At 41.4% G+C, this 21153-nt stretch overlaps 1 protein-coding gene across 1 annotated transcript in view; it reads right to left on the bottom strand.

Moving 5' to 3' along the window:
* Positions 1-709: 709 nt before the first annotated feature.
* Positions 710-21153, bottom strand: part of Medag (mesenteric estrogen dependent adipogenesis) — a 20929-nt gene continuing 485 nt past the window's right edge. Inside the window, exons 2-6 of the mRNA XM_010623959.2 lie at positions 21024-21151; positions 9064-9173; positions 5616-5728; positions 3616-3901; positions 710-1786 (exon numbers count right to left, since the gene is read on the bottom strand). Coding sequence (XP_010622261.1) covers positions 1662-1786; positions 3616-3901; positions 5616-5728; positions 9064-9173; positions 21024-21151 — 762 coding nt within the window. The 3' untranslated portion in view covers positions 710-1661. The remainder of the gene's footprint in view (positions 1787-3615; positions 3902-5615; positions 5729-9063; positions 9174-21023; positions 21152-21153) is intronic.

Genomic DNA, 21153 nt, shown 5'->3' with positions numbered 1-21153 from the left:
GACATTTCTCAGGCCTTTAGGACATTTCCAGAGCAATTGCTAATGGTTTTATTCAATTCAGCTATTCAAATCTTCTTCATCAATTTTGGTATCATCTCTTTTGGGAAGCATTCAACAAACATGTAGGTACTGGTATAAAAATTTACTTCAGTATTATATCTTCATTTCTTACTGAATTTAGTAGCTTATCCTCTTTTGTTATAAAGGAACATTTCCCTTCTTCTTTCTGAAAGATTAGAATCGAATTTTGTTTCCTTTCTTCAAATATCTTATAGTTACATTCTTCAAAATGCTCTTCTTAAGAAAGTAGCTGTGGAGCTGGGCGTGGTGGCACACACCTGTAATCCCAGCACTCAGGAGGCTGAGGCAGGAGGATTGCTGTGAGTTTGAGAGCAGCCTGGGCTACACTGTGAGTTCTGGAGCAGTCTGAACTACATAGTGAGACCCTGTCTCAAAAAAACAAAACAAAAAACAAATAAACAAACAAAAGAAAGTAGCTGTAGAAACCACAATTCTTAGTGTAATTATTAAATTATAAGGATACATACCACCAGCAAACCACAAAGAAATAATTATACATCCTGGTCACAAATATAATCAACTCTAGGTTGAATGTTAAGAAAATTTTAATTGTACAAATGTATTACATAAAATTTCAAATATAAGTGGCAGTACCATCAACAGTGTTATCAAAATATGTAATACAGGAATACATTTTAAAATGGATATAAAAAAGATAATTTGGGAGCCATAAATCTCATTATGGGCATAGGTAGTCATTCATTTATGAAACTTTTTATATGGAAATAGGCTTCTTTTGAAGAATTCCATTGTAGCTGAGATGAAAAATGTATTGATGTAACTATGATAATGTATAGCTTTCTTCTATTTTTCTTTTCATGGTAGGATTGCTAAAGTTTATTTTAAATGCCCAACTGATACAAGGTGCTTTCAGGAAGGAGGACGCTGCCGTGCCCGACAGCACCTGGCCTCATTCTGGATGGGCCACGTGCTAAGAGGAGGCCAAAGTACTTCACATTTCAGGCAAGGAATGGCAGAGTTACTGTGTCAGCCACCTGGCCAATCCTCCAGTAAACCTAGCCTTGAAGTTTCTTCTAAGATTTCATAGAGGCAGCACAGAACACATGCTTACCTCCCCAGGAAAGCTGGTGCAGGCTTTCTGCTCAGCCGTTTTGAAAAGAAGAGCACTGTGAGCCCCATGTGTCCTGGCTTTGGGCATTATCAAGGGTGTCCCAAGCAGAGGGTCATACTCTGACTTAGGAAACATCACAGGTGGTACTTGAGCCAACTCCAATGTCAGATGGCTCCCATGGCAGCTGCTAGGAAAACTCCTAGGACACTAGGGTACCAAGCAAAGGTTCAGGGTTGCAGGACCCTACAGCCTTAGAGAAGTGTGCATAGTAGAGGATTTCCCAGCCCCCATACCATGGGGCCAAAGCCCTTCCACACTGGTAACTGCACCCTTGAAGGAATCCAGCTGCACTGACCCTGCCAGGGCGCGATGCCAAGGAAAGGAAGATAGGAATCCTCTTAGAAGGTGTGGGGAGCTGGGCTTGGCAAGGGGTGGAAGTACCTGCCTCCTACCTCCTCCCATCCCTTCAGCTGGAGTAGAAAAGTGACAGCAGCGATGCTCAGTCCAATCAGTTAAATTGGTTGGGTATCTCTTTAGATTCCAGAACACTGGGAAATGGCAATTCTGACAAAAGAGGCTCTGTCAGAGATGATCTGGGTGACAGACTGCAGTTAAAAACATCATCTATTGAACCTGAAAAACAATAAGCAAGACATTCATTATTATTAGCACTGCCAAAAAGAAGAAAAAATGCTTTTAAAACTCATACAACGTAACTATTCAATAATTAATGGAGAATCCTGGCTTCCACAGAAAAACTCAAAAGGCTAAACTGAAATGTGTTGCTTTTTGCTTTTTAGTGGGACATGACTGTCACTTTTCTGCAAGGCGGAGCTTTACCCTGAGCCACACATACTCTTTCTTCCTTGCAGGCCCATGTTTGGGGAATGGAGGCTCAGGACAGAGGTCAGATTTTGAAGGGGATGGAACTGGGTTTGTAGCCTTAGTGGCCCTGTGCTCAGCCTAGAGCTGGGCCTGTCTCCCGGGACAGCAGGTGCCACTTGGCTCTGCCATCTGCAGTGTATGTGGCAGCTTCCAGGAAGGGTCCTGACCCACTGTCTGGAGCTGAAGGCATCCTGGGGCTGGCTCAGCAAATTCCCAGGAAAGCCCTGCCAGGTTCCCACATGCCTCGATGTCCCTGAGATGGCTATGGCCACTCTGGTTACAGGATAGGGAGCAAGCCACAATAAAACAGGAAAATTTCCCAAGAATCTGTAGCCAATGTGTGGGCTGAAGGTGCCAACTGAGCAAGTGTTGCATTGCCACAACAGGATGTGTTATCTTCCTGAAAGGAGCTGAGTATAATCCCATATGTAGCTGCCATAGAAAGAGCAGAGTGGCATCTCTGTGAGAAACTCCCAGCCAGAGGAAGTTAATGCAACATGGAGAGGGGAAGATAGACAAACATGGGAGAGAAGAGAGGGTGAACAGTGATATAGGCTAGATAGAGAGACAGAGAGGTTCAAAGTCAGAGATGGAAAGAGAGACTTTGACAGAGAAGGGGAAGGAAGGAAGGAGTGAGGGAAGGGGAAAGAGAGAGACCATTTCTAGGAGAAGAAAACTGAGAGTAAGCATTTTTCCTATAAATATTGGAAGAAAATGGCTGTCACTAAATACAAATAATGAAAAGTGTAGTTTCCATCTGTACTTAAAAACACTGCAGGTACATAGAGACTGGTTATTTTCTGCTTCAAGGAAGCCATTCCCTGGCCTAGATGAGGCTGCAACAGAGAATGGACTCCACCAAAGACACATCCAGACAAAACGTGATCTGTGCCATCTGCTTGAGCCACATGGATATCAAAATTGAAAATTCACCATATGTCAGTTACAGTTTGTTAAATGACACCTTCTCAAGAATGTCTCTTTTGTATCTTACAAAATTTGGAGAATTCTTCCACAAATTGGTAAAGATAAGTACCACGACCATGTAGACTTCTTCCCCAACTGATAGCTTTAGTGAACATCCTGTTATCCAAAATATGCACACAGGGAAAGCAGCTTGTAATATTTAAATGAGCATTGATATTCATTTAAATTAATAATCTTTAAAATTATTTTCTGGGTATGCTGCACAATGTAATTGCTATGCCAGAAAACTTAAAGGAGCTGGAAAAGAACTCTCTCTCTGTCTCTCTTTCTGTCTCTCTCTCTCTCTCTCTCTCTCTCTTTCTCTCTCTCTCTCTCTCCTCTCTCTGACTCTCTTAAAGACAGTCTTACTATGTTGCCCAGGCTGCTGGTCCTGAACTCTTGGCTTCAAGTGATCTTCTCACCTCATGCACCAAGGTGCCTGGTTTCTCTTTTTGTTAATAAACATTTTTCAATTATTTCTAAATTATGTGATATATTTCCCTTTTATCACCAGATCTTGCCTCTTCCCTTCTCAATTGATTTTCTTTCATCAGTATATTATTTCACTGATTCAAATATTTTTCACAAGCCCTTGAGAATTTTTCACATACCTCTGGAAGTTACACTGAATTTTCGGTCAGAGAAACTGCTCCTTCGGATAAAAGGTTCACTCATTTTTTCCAGAAATAACTTAATTGTTTCTTTCTTTTCGGGACTTGTACTTGACAAATTCAGAATTTTTCCATTCACTTTCACAGTGGAATTGCTGAGCCCAAACCAATAAAAAAAATCAAATAAGGCATCAGCTTTGAATTCATACACAAAGCTCAGGTTTTCTCCATTAATCACTTCAGTCCCTGGAGGGAAAAAATTCTTCAATACTTCTTGAAAATCAAACTGAAAGACAAAGAAACATCTAATTGACTACGTGAATAGAACAATTATATTATTATAGAATTAACAACTACCCAAATATCATACTTTTTATTTCTCTTTTACATTTTTAAACTCTTAGCTTTACTTTTTTTAAAAAAAACATCTTGTTTTTGTAGCTTATTCCATTTAAAACTTTGAACTGCTTGAACTAAGAGACAATCTACAATGTGGGAAAAAATTTTTACCAGCTGTTCCTCAGACAAAGGACTATTATCAAGGATATATAAAGAACTCAAAACAATCAGTCCCCCCAAATATAAAGACCCGATTCAAAAATGGGCATCCGAAATGAACAGACATTTCTCAGACAAAGAAGTAAAAGCAGCAAGAAAATATTTGAAAAAATGTTCCACATCACTGGTCATTCGAGAGATGCAGATGAAAACAACACTGAGATTCCACCTCACCCCACAAAGAATGGCTGCTATCAAGAAATCACACAATAACAAATATTGGCGGGGTTGTGGGGAGAAAGGAACCCTTCTCCATTGTTGGTGGGAGTGCAGACTGGTGCAACCACTATGGAAATCAATATGGAGATACCTGAAAGAGCTTGGACTGGAGGTTCCATTTGACCCAGCCATCCCTCTGCTGGCTATCTTTCCAAGAGAACTAAAAGAATCATATCACAGAGAAGTATGTGCACCCATGTTTATAGCGGCACAGTTTGTAATAGCTAAATCTTGGAAACAGCCTATTTGCCCTTCCGTTGGAAACTGGATAAAGAAGTTGTGGTTTTTCTATAAAAGGGAATATTACTCAGCCATAAAGAACGAGAAAATAGATTCATTCATAGGAAAATGGATACATATTGAAGATATACTCCTAAGTGAAATAAATAAGTCCCACATGTGTAAATATCGAATAGTGTCCCTGGTGTGAATAATCTGCAACAATGCATAAGATTCTAATAAGATTACTGACATTTAGAAATGGGAAGAAAGGAGCTAAAGGTGTAGGGAAGGTGGGATGGGTAGGGGAAGAGTAAAAAGGGAAAAGAAAAAAATGTGAGATAATGAAAAGATGAAAATAAAATGTTTGTAGATGGGGAGGGGAGGAGGGGGTGAAGGGAGGGCAGAGGTAAGGGGAAAAAATGAGAATCAAGACTTGCCATGTAGAAGTACATGATCCCAACAATGAATGTAACTGTACTGTATCCCTAAAATGTACCAATAAACTCAATAAAATTAAAAAAAAAAACTTTGAACTGCTTGGCCCAAATCACACTTATTTATACACCTTTCCTAAAAAGTTGCTAGAAACTAAGCCTGCTTTACTGGCAGCAGTTATGACACAATAGAGAATGAAATATAAAACAATTCCCCTTTATTCACGGTTTTGCTTTCTGAAGTTCAGTTTCCCGTTGTCTGAAGATATAACATGGAAAATTCCAGAAAGAAATAATTTATACATTTTAATAATTTTTTATTTGCTCTATTTTGCTGTTAGTGATGATGCATCTCTCACTGAGCCTAATGCATGAACTCTGGAATAGGTACCTACAGGAAAAAGCACGACATATACATAGAGTTCGGTACCATGTGCAGTTCCAGGCATATGTGTGACATATCAGGGGCCTAGTGCAGTGCAGCACAGGCTCCAGGGACACAGTCTGTGCAGACTGTGCACCCGCTTCGTACAGGTAGCAGCCTGGATCCAGCCAGGTGAGGCTTACCTTCAGTTGGTAACTTTCTCCAATCACTGAGGAGATGACCATGTCCATCCCCTGCTCTATCTGTCTTCTTATCTTTGGGTGCCTTGTATTCACAAGAAATGCGTATGTCTTTTCTAGAAATTAGCAAGCAGAATTCAGAAAGAAATGTGTACATATGACATAAACATACTTCTTTGGATTTGCTAAAGCAGTAAACTTTGGAGTAAATCTTATAAGCAAGCCTCCCTCTGATTCCCTCAAGCCCTTACTGCAGCATCTGAAGAGATTTCTAGAAACATTCCCAAGAATTTTGAGGGTTTGAAGGCAGTTCTCGGCTACTGTAAAAGCAGATTAGCAAATCATCTTCCTTGAGGCTATAGTTTGTCACCTGTGTCTCAGAAATCAAAAGTTCTGCTCTATAATTATCACAGGTGAGAACTGTGCTGCCCTGCATGAATCCAGCATGGGAAAAGAAGGGGAAAATGGACATGGCTGATTTTCGGGTCCTGCCTTGCTGGATATTTAACTCACAGCTTGTCTCTCACTAGTATTTCCTATTTGCAAAGCAGAAAATCAGCCAAGTCTAGACAAAAGGGCTGCCTGTGCCTTGCACTACCACCCTCCACTTCCCCAGCTTCACCAGAGACCTGGCATTCTTTCTGTCAAATGGACAGTCTGGGTTCAAAGGATCAAGGCAACATGAGATTAATTTTCCCCCCTGCTCCTACCCCTAACACATTCCCAAGGGAGAGAAAAGAATGTCTTTCCCATTATTTAAATGATACCTTTTCTCTGTCCTGAGAGACACTAGCCTTTTTCCCCCCATTGTTGTGTTGTGTGTGCCGTGCTGTGCTGTGCTGTGCTGTGTTGTGTTGTAAACCTTTAAGTGCGATTCTGTCCATTTCTGCATAATCTAAGCAAAGGGAAGGTGGCTCTCTCATTGGGAAATTTGAAATATTATTGATTAGCAGCCTCAACTTTTCCAGACCCTAGAGTCAAGCACTTCTTCAAGAAGGCAGGGGACACCCAGGTCACCCTCTGTGTGAAAGAATGAACATTTTGATTTGACTTTGAGCTATCTCAGAGGCAAATCTGTGGGCACTGATACCAAGTATTTACATTTCAAAGGGATGCATTTTGAACTAACCTTCCTCACCCTACTTTTCCTTGAGATATAAACTACCTGATATTTTCTTTGAGACAAGTGATAAATAAAATAAAGCAAGCAAACAATTTGATACCTTGAATTAAATTTCACACAAACAAAACCAGGACCTTTAGACTGATTACATAGTCAAGGCTACTATGGTCCATAGTTGTGCTGGCTGGGAAGGTTGTGACTATACAACTTTAGAGAATGCCATTCACATTTATAAACATGTCTATGTGTATATTTATTATGAAAACATTAGCTGTTGTCTGGAAGAAATGAAGGTCTTTCTAATTTGCATAAAAGTACAGTTTAAAATAGTATCAGAGCTGACATGTTGCCTTAATCATAATTTCCATAACCTAGCTTGACCATTTAAAATTTTTCTATTTCAGAACCACTCGCCAGGCATGGTGGCGCATGCCTGTAATCCCAGCATTCAGGAGGCTGAGGCAGGAGGATTACTGTGAGTTCAAGACCACCCTGGGCTATATAGTGAGCTCCAGGTCAGTCTCAACTACATAGTAAGACCCTGTCTCAAAAAACAACAACAACAACAACAAAAATAAACCACTTTATTTTACAACTTTTCTTAAAATTAACCAGTGATGACTTTCAGTACCTCCTTGCACAATAGTTGTCATACCTCAGAGCACTTTCTTTAGGTCGCACAAAAATATCTTTTTGTACTACTCCCTGCACTTTCAGTGAAATTTTAACGTGGACAGGGCTGTCTGTTGCTGCAGATTCCTCTCAGAGGTCAGTGTGGGAGGTGTTCTTTATATAGCTGTGAATTACATTCCTAGAGAACTCTGGCTTTCTGGGTCACTGAGCTGAAGAATATGTGAGGCTCAGGTGGCCTGACAAGCACTTCTTAGAACAGTGTGTTCTCCCGTGGCCTCTCCTACAGAGAGCATCCTGACTTTGAACCACGAAATGAGCAGAGAGAGCTCCAGTAATGCGAATGACAGCCCATGTTAGGGGACACCTATTTGAAATTTGTAGATCATTTTTTATGACCTTGGACTTATTTTAAGAATTCTATTTAGAAGCAAGTTGACCCTTATCATGAACATTATGCCCATGACTTTCCCCACCTGCTGCTCTGAGGAGGAGCGTGGTAAAATAAGGACAATTTTTCATATTGCAATTTAAGTCATATAGTTGTTACCAGTTAATCTGATGTTTTGGAAGAAACATAAAGAGATGTGCCTAAACATGAGATCTTCCTTCCCCACTTCTCTATCTCTTGACCCCCATAAGGGATAAAAAACAGAAATTGGGATGTGTTATGTCCATGTACCAACTCCACGAAAGGAAAGTAAACATGTATGCACTACAAACATATACCAAACAGACAAACAAAACAGAAGAGAGAAAAAAGGTTGAGGGAGGAGGGAGGGAGGGAAGGGAAAGGGGAGGAGAAAGGAATTAAGACATACATGTACTAATTAAGTCAGTACATGTACTAACTTCTCACAAGAATGTAAATGCTACGCATTACATACATGTACTAATAACTAAAGTTAAAAACTAAAAATAAGCATGAAATCCTACTACATAGAAACATGAAACATAAAGCATCCACAACTCCTATTTTTATCTATAAAATGAGAATAGCTGGGTGTGGGGGCAGATGTCTGTAATCCCAGTACTCACGAAGCTGAGGGAAGCATCACCACAGGGTCATGAGGCCAGCCTAGGCTATGCAGTGAGCTCAAGGCCACTGAACTAAATAGGAAGACCCTGTCTCAAACAAACAAACAAATAAACAAGTGAATAAAACATAAGACGAGAATGAGGATAGACTATGTAAGACAACCATGCATCCTACTCTCCTGGGTGGGTCCCAGTTTATACCTTTGTCCCGGAATAAGCATTGATTATGATGACTTTCATGCTCAAAGTAATGTTGCCCCTTGGATGATAAGTCATATAGGGTTGGTGTACTAATTAATTACATCATAGCATTTCTCAGACATACTGTTTGATACATGTAGAGTATATTATAAATATATCATCCTTATCACTCCAAGCATTTTTACAGTCACCGAGGACCCAGAGCATCAGGTGACTTCCTTGTCTACGGAGGAAACAGGAAAAAATATCTAAGATAGATGGCCTTGCAGTGCAGCCATTATGGGTTTGTCTTGCAAACTTGTGCTGTGTTACAGATGGCCTCACACTCAGGCTCCTTGCTGCTGGCCTTGTCCTGAGCTGACCAGCCTGCTTTCTCCATGCCCCACTCCTACCTCATTAGTGTACCTTAGTGCATAGCCCAGCAAGGCAGAACCCAATCAAAATTATTTACAAACCTACCTTTTGAGGTGTCTTGTTTGGTCTGTACATTAATAAAGAACAGCATTGGTTTGCTCAATATAGTTTCCCTGTAGTCTTTATAATCACAGTAGTTGGTCAGTTCCACATATCTATGAAAAAGCAAAGAAAATTGCTAATGTAATGTCCCATTTCAGTTAGGAAGTGGATATATGGACATGTACCTGTCATACTCTTTGAAGCAAGTTCTCTAAAGTGCATCCTTGTAGAGTTCACCATGCTTTTATATCATATAAGTAAATCTTCTTTCTTTGGTCTTGGTTAATCAACTGAGGGTTCAGTGTGCAACCAAAGGTCCCATGGCCTTGGCTTGGCTTGGCTTGGTTTGGCTCTCAAAATAGGTTAGAAGAGTACACTTGAAGCCAAAAGGGCTCTAAGTATGGCTATATCAAGAATGAATTACTCTTAGTAAGTGGAATTAACTGGAATATTTCCAGTGGAATCATCCTATCTAACTGGTATGCCTGGAATTTTCCTTTTCTTTTCTTCCCCCAGCCCCTCTCTAATCCCAAGATAACCACACCCTCCTTCATAGATTGCAGTCAACCAATATTTGTATAAACTATTACTAAATTCTATTTCCCCAACACTGAGCCTATGCAACTTAAACAAATAAAATTAGTGATGGACTTTTGCCCATATCCTCATTAAACTTAGCTTCCTTCATTATTCCTGGCAAGAAAGATTTTTCTCTATTTGACTCTGTCATTTAGCATATTAGCTTTCTTTCTGTCCCCTACAAATCTTCTAAACAGACTTTCTGTCTCTACCTATGCTGCTAATAATAAGATCCAAGGGAAAATTAGCTTCCTTCAAGAAGATGGCTAATTTCCTAACTACACTGAGTTCAGATGCTGTGCAAGATAGAGCAGGTTTAATGGCATCCAGTGGGCTGAAGGATGCCTCTGCCACAGTCCCTCTTAAATGTGGAGCTGGTTCCCCACTGACACAGCTGTAAGTATCTGCATGGAGTGAATGGGCTGGCTGAGCTAACACAGCGCGTGGTGCCTCTTGCTACACTGCAATGTGATTGTTTCTTATATCTAGTTGTGAGTAGAGACAGCTCCAGGCATTTCTTTCCAGCTGCTTGTCCTTCCAGTACCTGACATGAAAATAATATCCTTGGAAAGAAAAGAGCTGCTGCAGGGAGCTGTGGCCATACAGTTACCTTGGCATCCCTCCCTGTGTCCACTTCCCACAATCCCCTTAGAGGGGCCAGAGTACAAGACAGTGACCCAGGTGTAGGTCTAGAGCACAGAGGAGAATATATACCCCAAAGCAAAAACACAGCTTCTGCTTGCCTGTCTCCCAGCTTGATTTCATAGAAATCTATGTCATTATCATTTTGCTACATTGTCAGAGCTGATTTTGAGAGCTTTTAAAAAGCGACCCTTGATGGAGCCTTTGAAACATTTCTTGCCTTCTATTTCATGAGGCTTGAAGGTAGTCTCACCTCCCAACTGATCTGCACTGGAGATAATTTGGGGGCTTGTCCTGGGATGGCCTGAAAACAAAAGCTGGAGTGTTCCAGAACTGGAAAAAGGTACAGGTGTTTGATTCTCTGGGGTGTGGGCAAGGACAGGAAACGAGAAGGAGCAAGAGACAGGGTCTGGGGCATTACAAGGGGACAGATGGAGTAAAGGAAAATAGACCCCAGGTTTTTTGTGGTCTTTTTGCTCCTCTCTCACCTTCAGCTGGGCAGAACAGTAGAAAAGGGTGAGTGGCAGTACCTAAAAGCCTGAGCAGGTGGCACCTGGGTTTCCTGTCAGAGGGGAGAGAATCTCCCTGTCCTCCTTTGTTCCAAGTGACCAACTATCAGAAGGCACTGGAGAAAAGAAGCAAAAGAGAAGGATGGAAAAGGGTACCGCTGTTTTCCGAGTTCATTCATTTGCAATGATTCATTCGTTCATTCTGCAATATTCATTAAGCCCTGATGATGTGCTGGGCACCAAGTAGACAACACAAGCATGGATCAGAGCCTGGCAAGGAGATGGGGACTGTGCAGGACAAGAAGCCTACTGTATTCCTCTATGTGCCCTATTCTGCCATCTTTCTATTCAGTTGTCAGTGACCAGCCCAGGACTAATACGAAAAAGACAGGTGTATGTAATTAGGTGGGAGCCAGACACCACCTATGATTCATCTCAGGAAGTTTCACGCTCTTCCACCACCTTGCTAACCAGGGTGGGTCACTGAACCCTTTGGAGATCAAGGCTGATCTAAGGATACAAATATTGTTCTCACATATTGTTAAGAAGTAACACCTGAACCCCAACTTTCCATCTCCACAGCGTTAAGCATCATTACTACTCTCCCCAAGGAGATTTCTCTATTCTTTTAAAACCCATGGTACCATGATTGTTCTCTAGAGTGAGCACATGGTGTTTGTGTACAACCATCACAGAAAATCTGCACTGTTATTACTTTTCTGATAACCCAAATAACAGCGCACTATTTCTCTTTGCTCACCAAATCAATTGACATTGGTTGGAAACATCATTTTAAATCACTGGATCTTCTTCCAGTGAACCCAAAGCAGAAAAAAAAAGATACAAATCTCAACTTAGAAATGATCAATGGTTGAGAGAATAATCAGTTTTCTCCAGGGTTCTGTGGAAGGCTTTTCTGAATGCTGTAGAGCTCAACAAGCAACTATTTGGCATAGTCAGAGAAAGGTACCCTGTAGTCACATATCGAGTTTAATGTACAACATGTGCATGAATAGTCCATTTGGAGTCTGAATTTAATAAAAATCCTGGATGCAGGACAGAAATTAATCTGCCTTTGATGATTTGGAGACCTTAATAGGCTGCAAACCTTGTAGTAGAGCATGTCCATTATCCTTGTGTGACAGATGTGTGAAAACAGCTTATCCAAGAACTCTGATACCAGAACTTACTGGATATAAATAAGAACTACAGTAGTCCCTCCTTATCTTCCCAAGATACATTCCAGGGGCCTCAGGGGATCCCTGAAAACTCAGGTAGTACCAGATCCTACATACAAGTAATGTGATATCTCAACCTAGAGGGCTACTAAGGGACTAATAGATGGGTAGTGTATAGATATATATAAAGTAAGGATATATGGGACAAAGGGAGGACTCATTTGCTGGGTGTGAGAAAGAATTAGACAGTGAGTATTTCATCATGCACCAGAATAGTACAAAAATTAAAACATGTGCATTATTTTTTCTGGAAATTTCCATTTAATATTTTTTCACCACAGTTGACCACATATCAAGGAAGGCTAAATTATGAATAAGGGCAAAGTATTAAGCCCCATTAACTCCTCCATGTTAATGCTCCCAGTTATTGTCCAACTGTTAAAAACCCTAAAATTCCAGTGAAATAAGCAAACATGAGCATTTTTTTTTAAATTCACTATTATAAAATTTGGATTCATAAATTCCTTAAAATACAAAAAGATAATAGGACCCGGTTGTTAAAACCTGAAGCTATTTAAGTATCTGACATTTAATCACTGGTTTTAAGAGGAGGCTTGCTAGGGTACATTAGGGACTAGTTATTTGATCTTTAATCATGAATATTTCTAAATTAATGATGGAAAATCACTCTTGTGTATTGAATATTTATTATATTTGCTGAAGTTATCATTTGGGATGCAAAGCAAACAGTTAAGATAGACATTCCTTTAAAGTCATTGCTTCATTGCTTTTTCCCTGACCCTAAAATACTTCTAGGCTGAAACATTCTAAGCCTGGCTTCAATACAAAGGTAGGGAGGCAAGATAATGTCAGGGGAGGCATAGTGTTTCAAAATAAGATCTAATTTATGTCCAAACTCACAGGCTCTGTTAACTTCATTTGAGAGCCACAGCTTACTGTTACCTGAAGTGAATTATGTAACCTAGCTACACCTGCTCCCTCATCGGTTGAAGAGGCATAATCATGTGGTGATTAAATTCGGTATGTGTAACGCGGACATACACACTGAAGCCCATAGGAGATGCTCAGTAATTACTGTGATTATCTTTAATTTTGGCCAACTCAGCAGGCCCATAGGATGAGGTTCTGCAAGCCTCTGACTCCCAACCAGGGATGTGTTCATTTGAATTACCAGGAAATAAGTATCTGAAAGATAAATTAGCAAGAGTTTCTCATTCTCTTCTCCAACTTCTTGCCTCATTTTTTCAGTTTGGAAGGCTAACAAGGACAGCTTAACGAGGCAACATCTGAGAGATGTGACCAAAAAAGAGCACTGTGTTTTACTTTCTAGCAAATCAGGAATGGCTGGAAGATGTGCCGCCTTTTAAGGTGCCACCTTCAGAGCCTCTTTCATGCCCCATGGTACAATCAGGAGAGCTGCCCCAGATTTCCCTCAAGTCTAATGGACAGCTACCTCACTTCTACATGCTCAGTTAGAGTTTGTCACCTTCTCTTGTTGCCATCAATTTTAAAATTTTTAAATGCACTTATTAATGCACTTAAGTAAATGTCCTTCATCAAAACTCCACTGATACTGAGATAAATCTACAGACATGTCCTAGACACAAATGTTGTCAAAGGATGTCCTGAGTAAAAGATCCAACAGAGGACAAACTCAGACCCACAGAGATCACCAGACTTGACACAATGCCTGCTGCTGAAACCCCCAAGAACAGACATATCCTGCCATAGAGGAAACACAACCACCCAATGCCTAGATGCCATTTGACATTGCCCTGCTACAACTGCTGCTGTTTCCAAAGAAGAGAGGAGATGTAGGAGACATCGCTGCCCAGTAGTAGTGGGCTATGTGTGGCACACGCTTCTTACCTTCACTAATTTGGCTATATTGTTTTATATCAGGAGTCAGACCAAAGCCCTGCATGACTCAAATGGTCATGTCAGCTGGCAGAGTTAGGCTAGTGCTGCTCCTTTGCTAATGGCTGTCACCAAGGCCTAAGTCCTGATCTGTGAAGTGGAAGGTCCTGATGAATTACACTCAGCTGAGGTCAGTATGACCCCAATTAAAATCCTTTCTCCTGAATTATCACTTTTCACTGACTTTGAGGATTGCTTGCTAATTGTGCCTGGTCCCAGTACTGGTTTCTTCTATCCTAGCAAAATAAGCAGTGCCTACTTCCTGACAGTCTTGCTCCATCAAGTCTCATGTTGGGCAGTAATTCACTAGATGACTTCAGAGCTCCCTAGCTCCCTATTCCTTCTCATGATTGTATTCAATAAATGTTGGATATGCTTGGGGCTTTTGTCTTTGTTGCTGTCAGCAGCATTGACCAGGTCCCAAGACCCAGTCTCATCACTCTAAGTATTGTTTCTTTTTTTTTTCTCATTGAATTTATTGGTACATTTTAGGTATACAGCACAGTTACATTCATCACTGGGATCTTGTACCTTTACATGACAGGTCTTAGTTCTCATTTTTTCCCCTTATCCCTGCCCTCCTTTCGCCCCTCCCCCCTTCCCCATTTACAAATACTTTATTTCCATTTTTTCATTTTCTCATGTTTTTTTTTCTTTTCCCTTATTCCCTTTCCCCTACCCTTCCCACTTCCCCTACGCCTTTAGCCCTTTTCTTCCTATTTCACATTGTCAATTATGCCATCAGGATCTTATGTACCATTATAGTTTTTCACACCAGAGAAACTATTCGGTATTTATACATGTGTGACTTACTTATTTCACTTAGGAGTATATCCTTAATATGTATCAATTTTTCTGTGAGTGAGTCTAATTTCTTATTCTTTATGGCTGAGTAGAACTCCATTTTATAGAGAAACCACATCTTCTTTATCCAGTCTCCAACTGATGGGCAATGGGCTGTTCTAAGTATTATTTCTTGTCTGTTCTTTAATTCATCTTGTGCTATGGTGGCTCACAGCCCAGGACCCACGGTAGAGGTCCTGGTAACATCCCCTTCCCATTCCCTATACTATTGATCCAGTGCTCCATGGTAAAGAGGAACTCAAACCCATGGTCTCCACCTCAGAGGTTCCTATGCATATGTACATTAAATTTTTTAAAAGATGGATAAAAAAAAGAAAATATCACATTACACCATTAATATGTAATATATAATTATTATCAATTAAAATAAAGATAAAAATGAAACCTTGAATTAAAAAAACAAGCAAAAGAAGGTAAAAGCAGGATCGCAGATATTTGCACATTTACGTTCACAGTAATATTCACAATAGCTAAAAGGTGGAAGCCACACAAGTGTCCATCCACAGATGCCTGGATGAACAGAATATGGTATATACCTACATTTCAAGTGTTATTCAACCTTGGAAAAGAAGAAAATGCAGACACATGCTATAATATGAATGAACCTTGACTGAAGACATTATGCTCAATAAAATAAGCCAATCATAGAAAGGCAACTATTATATAATTCTACTTATAGTAGATATGTGGAATAATCAAATTCATAGTGGCAGAAATTGGAACAGTGATTACCACAGCTGGAGGAGAGCAAAAATGGGGAGTTACAGTTTAATGTGTTCCAAGTTTCAGGAAGATGAAAAAGTCTGGGGATGGATGGTGATGATGGTCATACACCAATGTAAAAGTACTTAATGACACTGATCTGTACATGTAAGAGTGGCTAAAATAGCAAACTTTGTTCAATGTGTATTTTATCACAACTTAAATGAAGGTAAAATAACCAGAAAAATCATGAAGAATGGAAAAAGTGAAAAAGAAGAGCACACACCATGTAGTCTTTGTGCTGGAGACCCAGAAATGCTGGTGTCTCTCACAGTCCTTGGCTGTGACACTAAGCAAATATTTTCAGAAATTTCTACTCCTGAGAGCAAGCAGGGCTCCCTGCTATGTTGACAGTGTTTGCTTGATGGCCATATGCAGAGCTTCACCCTCTCAAACAATTCCTTCTCTTTTATTTCCTTCCATAACTGTAGTGAAACTAAGTAAAATGTTCAGACTTGTGATTTTAATGTGTGGCTGAAATCAAGGATACCCATGTTAATCCACTGACTTATTGAGCAGTTATGGATAGCTAGTGTGTGTGTGAAAATTGTACTGGGGTAGAGAATGGTCCATCCATGAAATAAAAATTTACTAAGCACCTGCTATGTGCTGGCCTTAGGGTACACAAAAATGAGAAATAAAGAAGTCTTACTTCCAAGTGCCACACAGTTGTATTTTTAAAACAGATAAAATATACCAGCTCAACAGGAAATGATAGGTATATGTGACCTCATTGCTCAAAGTGTGATCTTGGGATGAAAAGTACTAGCATCATTGGAAATTTGTTGAAATGCAGGATCCAGGCCCCTTTCTAGTCTTATTGACTAGAATCTGTATTTTATCAAGATTCCGCAAGAGACTTGCATGCTTATTTAAAGTTCTAGACACATCAATCTAAGACATGGTGCCTACCATTCTGAGGCTTACAAAGGTAAATCATTCAAACATGCAAATGCTAGAGAGATACACAACTCTCTGCATTCAGAGATCCAGGATCCTATTTAAACAAAAAGGAACATGGGGGAAGGGCTTAGAATCAGAGCCATTAATTGAAAGCAAGGTGGGGGACAGGACCCTAGGAGGAGCCACTGCTTGTCCAAGCCTTGGAGACTACAAAGGTGGCTGCATCTGGAAGGATAGGTGGGCATGTGGCAAGGGTCAGGCAGACTGAGTGTTGCAAGTAGACTGGAATGTGGCTAAAGTCAGAGCAAAGCTCTGGAGGAAGGAAGCCAGAGATGAAGGCATTAGATCTGGGTGTGATTTCTGTCTCTGTGACCTCTGCAGGTGTTTAGCCTTGCTGAGACACTTTTCTCACCTGTAAACTCAGCTAATGAAAGGTACTGGTGAGGTGATTACCAGATTAAACATCATGTCCAAAACACTTGCCTGATGACATTACTTAGCAGTAACTTAGCAAAAACTAACATATGTCAAATGCCTGATAGGGGCCAAACACCATATTTCAGGATTTTCCCAACTTAAATAAATTCTCTATCATCTTGTAAATTTGAGGGGATTATTATTGTCATTTAATAGCTAAGTAAACCAAGACACACAGAAATTAAGGAAGTATCCCAAGATCTCTCAGCTATCACTCACCTCATCCATGCTTTCTCTAGACTGAGTCTCATCAAAATTGTAGCTCAGTGCATGGGCTAGTATTTCGTCAGTGTCATGATGTGCCATTATGGGACTACTGCTCTTGGCAGGTTTCCATGCCTAAGACTTAGCACACAAAAGTCACAGGCAGGCACAAGCCGCAGAGCCCACTCTTTGGGCTATATACAGAGAGCTGTGACAACCAGGTGTAGGCTGGGACAGAGTCTGTGTTTCCTGCTACAGGGTGGAGGTGATGCCATCCAGCACAAATCTAAATATGTGCCAGATCTGACTCTAGTCCTGCTTTACCCTGGAGTCCCATAGCCCCACCCCACCGCACTCAGCCCCAGGGGCCTGCCCAGAGGTGGGTGTGACCGTTACCCATCTAACAGCTGCTTGGCTACAGGCAGGACGAGGTTACATTTCTGCTTTTAGAGACTTCCTTAAAATCCCTGTACTTACTTTCTCTTTTACATTGATTATACAAGATGCACAGGGGCTGATTTATTTGTACAGTTCTTTATTTGTGGGTTTCTGGAAGTGAGAAGCTGCTCCTGATTATAGGAAGACAGAATTACTTCCCATTCCAGGCAACTATCTAGAAACAGGGACTTCACAGTTATACTTAGAATCACTGGTACTATTGCTCTAAGAATTTCACTTAGGTTAATTACTTAATCTGAGTCCTAATTTTCCCATTTGTAAAAAAGGACAACAGTAGTTGTAAGCTTTTGTGAGATAATACCTAGTGCTCAAGCAAATGTCAGCAGCCACCATTATTACTGTTGTACTTATTTTGATTACCCCAGCTGTCTCTTTCTAGCTAAGGGGTCATCAAAGAGAAGGAATTAGAGGTCCTCTTTGCTAGATGTTGCCATTACATCTGACTGTGAGGCTGTGTTAGAGGCGAAAAGATAGGTACATGGTGGCGGCAGTCATTGCATTGATTTTAAAGTGTTGAGTGACTAGCTCTTTGGATAACTAGCCTGCACATCTGGTTCCTGAGCAGGGCTTGCTTGCAATATAGATGAAAATCCTGAGCTTGAAAGAAAAAACCCCATAAAGATCTTTCCATAAATCCCACAGTTAAGACAAATATTGTTAAAGCAGGCTCTGGAAGAAACTTTAAAGTTCTTGGTGGCCTTCACTAGTGTCCCACCACCCTAGACTCCCATAGTTTATTTTGTAGGTATGTATTTAGAAAAATGTCTACCTATCAGAAAACAAACCTTAAAGTGTAGGACAGAAATCATCCTCTTGCTCTCTTAGCAAATAAACCATGTGAACATGAAGAGCAATGGCTCTCAGCCCTTGGTGTTATTTGCAAAAGGGATTTATGAAACCTTTTGAGGCTCTAAAAAGAAATCTTAATTACATCATGGGCTTATTCCACACCAAAAATATATATTGACTGGAAAAAAACCCTAATTATTTAATAGATCAAAGGTCCTTAACCTGGATCCAAATAACTTATTAACTACCTGAATGGTTAGCAGTATTAGAAATAGATCTACATTTCTGGGGAAAAGGTCTCCATAAAGTTCTCTAAAGCCACACAGTTTAAAATGTTTAAGAATCAGCACTATGCCTTTCTCAGTCCCTGTCTTGGCAGGTGTTCTTGGTTAGAAGCCATCCACACCTAAGACAGGAATGTGGTGGCCACAAAGATGCAAAAGTCACTGCAGCCCATTGAATGTGGGCTCCAGATCGTTTGACAAATGGAAAGTACATTCTAGGGCACAGGCAGCCTGAGGACGCCAGACAAGGCAAAAGCAGACTGGTTCTTTATTAATCAACTGCCTTTCCTCCAGAGAAGCCAAAGTAGAGTGCTGTGTCAGGGACATTGAAAATTGGTGCTCCCACATTACAGTGACAGAAATGTCAAGTTGGGTACAGCATGTGGAAAATGCAACACCCTGGCTGTTGTCAATCCAGGGATTCTGAGAGTGTCAGGAGCACGATGGACACACCAGTAAGAGAGGTAAATCTGCAAATATCTTTAGGAAAACTGGCCAGAGCTGGAAAAACAAGGAGCAGCAGGAAGATGAAAAAGAAGAAAGGAAGAAAAGAGGGAGGAAAGGGGAGAAAGAGGTAGGGAGAAAGAGGTAGGCAGAAAGACACTGCTCTGGAGCAATATTCTGAGGGAGGAAGTTTGTGCAATTCCCAAAACCAAAGACAAATGGTTATGTTCATCAGAGCAGCAGCAACTTCAGATGTCTGAATTTGGTATGTTCTCTTTTGTTCCATGACGACAAATGTCTCAGAGCTGCACACAACCCTAGCAGGCTCTCTCCATTCAAACCAGATCCCCAGAATTCTAGCTGCCCTTCAGGACTGCACATCCAGTTATAAAATCTACCTTCCCTGCCAAAATTTGTCCCCTTGAGGAAGACGCACTGCTCCCTCCATTGCCCAAATCATTCCTCAGGGTACAAAAGCCCTCACACAGGATTGTTTATGCAATAAGAGCCTGTGTAGTTCTGCATTTGACCTTTGAATGTTTCACTTGGTCATTACCAGCCAGTTGTTTACTAGACCTTAAACTGCTAAGGGACCACTTCAGTGATTACTAAGATTGAGGGAGCTGGTTCTGTCAAAGGCCTTAGCCAGGGTGCGGGAATTTAGCTCAGCTGTTCCCCCACCTGCCTTGAAAGTGCAAGGTCCTGAGTTCAATCCCCCGTACCAAAAAACAAAACAAAACAGCCTTATCCCTGCTTCCAACTAAGTCTCAAATAATAGTTATCTTCCTTTTAAATCTTTCTAAATCTGATTTATGACTCAGTTCTTCCTTCTGTCCCCTGTTTATGGATTGGAATTTTCATTTGGGTGGGGAGAGAGAGAGAGAGGAAGATTCTTATTCTTGTTGGAGAATGGCTTTACAGGTATTCAGTGCCCTCTACTATCTTGGTTTGCAAAAGCAAGGGTGTTTTTGTTTTTGTTTTTGTTTTGTCAACAGCTTTGAAACAAGCACTGTAAATACCTCATTTTGTTTGCTTGCCCCTCTTGGCTCCATTCCACCCACAAGGTGCCCAACTCCATCTTTCCCAGCAACAAACAAATCCTATCTTAATAGATGGCAGCTCACTCGTCTCTTACTCAAACTCCAGTCTACCCTCCAGTCATTGGAGAATTGCAGTATAAAGACGGGGACTTCACATTCCCTTCCCCCAGAGTGACCCCTGGAGGCCCAGGTCCTATGGAATCAGGCAGGGTTTGCCTTCCTCCATCCCCCACCATCAAATTCTGCTCAGACAGATGGTCCACTTTTCTGCAGGCTTCAAGTCTGCCTAGCAAGGTTTCAGTCACTTTGGCCACTTTCTTAGGCTGTTTCCCTCACCGTGGCTGACTGGTTGGTTGTGGATTGACTGACTGGATGGTTGGTGCCTCACTAAGAGAAGTCAAAGACATATGCACACGTCTTCACTGGAACGCCTCAGTGGATAAAGCGAGTTGTGCTCAAAACTGCACGTCCACCCTCCCAAGCTCCCAAATCTAAAGCAAGGATGTGAGTCTCTGCGTGGCAATAAAGGGTGTGCCCCCAGTCATCAGTCAGATGGGTGAGCTCATCTGGCCCAGTCAAGGCGCTAGAATGGAAGAGTAACCACAGTTTTGCACTCTGGGTGGGAGCTGAGCGAGTACACAGCGCTTCCACACTGCCCTCCCTACATGCCCCGCCTGATGCCCTCGGGTTGCTTCAAGCTGCAGCTGCAAACGGTCAGTGCAAAGGGCCGCAGCAGCTAGGCGGGGACAGTTTGCATGCGCTAGGTGGTGTTAAAAGCGAAAAAATCTAGAGATTGCCTAGAAAGGGACAGGTCAGTCAGGGTCATGGGCAAAGGGGGCGGCTGGGTGGAGTTTGCCGGGAGCTATCGGGGAGCCATGGGGAGGCACCCACCTCTTGATGTAGCTGCTGAGGCGGTAGAGCTGCCCATCGAGGCGCACGAAGCCATCCCCGAAGACGTTGAAGCCCCCACGCACGGCCACCGGCTCCCCGAGCCCGGGCACCACAAGCTGGTCGCCGCGCA

This window comes from Fukomys damarensis, unplaced genomic scaffold (genome assembly GCF_012274545.1).
Source record: "Fukomys damarensis isolate Sample0158 unplaced genomic scaffold, DMR_v1.0_HiC HiC_scaffold_38, whole genome shotgun sequence".
Taxonomy (NCBI): Eukaryota; Metazoa; Chordata; class Mammalia; order Rodentia; family Bathyergidae; genus Fukomys; species Fukomys damarensis.
Note: the sequence above shows the minus strand (reverse complement) of the source record. Positions and strands in the feature narration are given on the sequence as shown.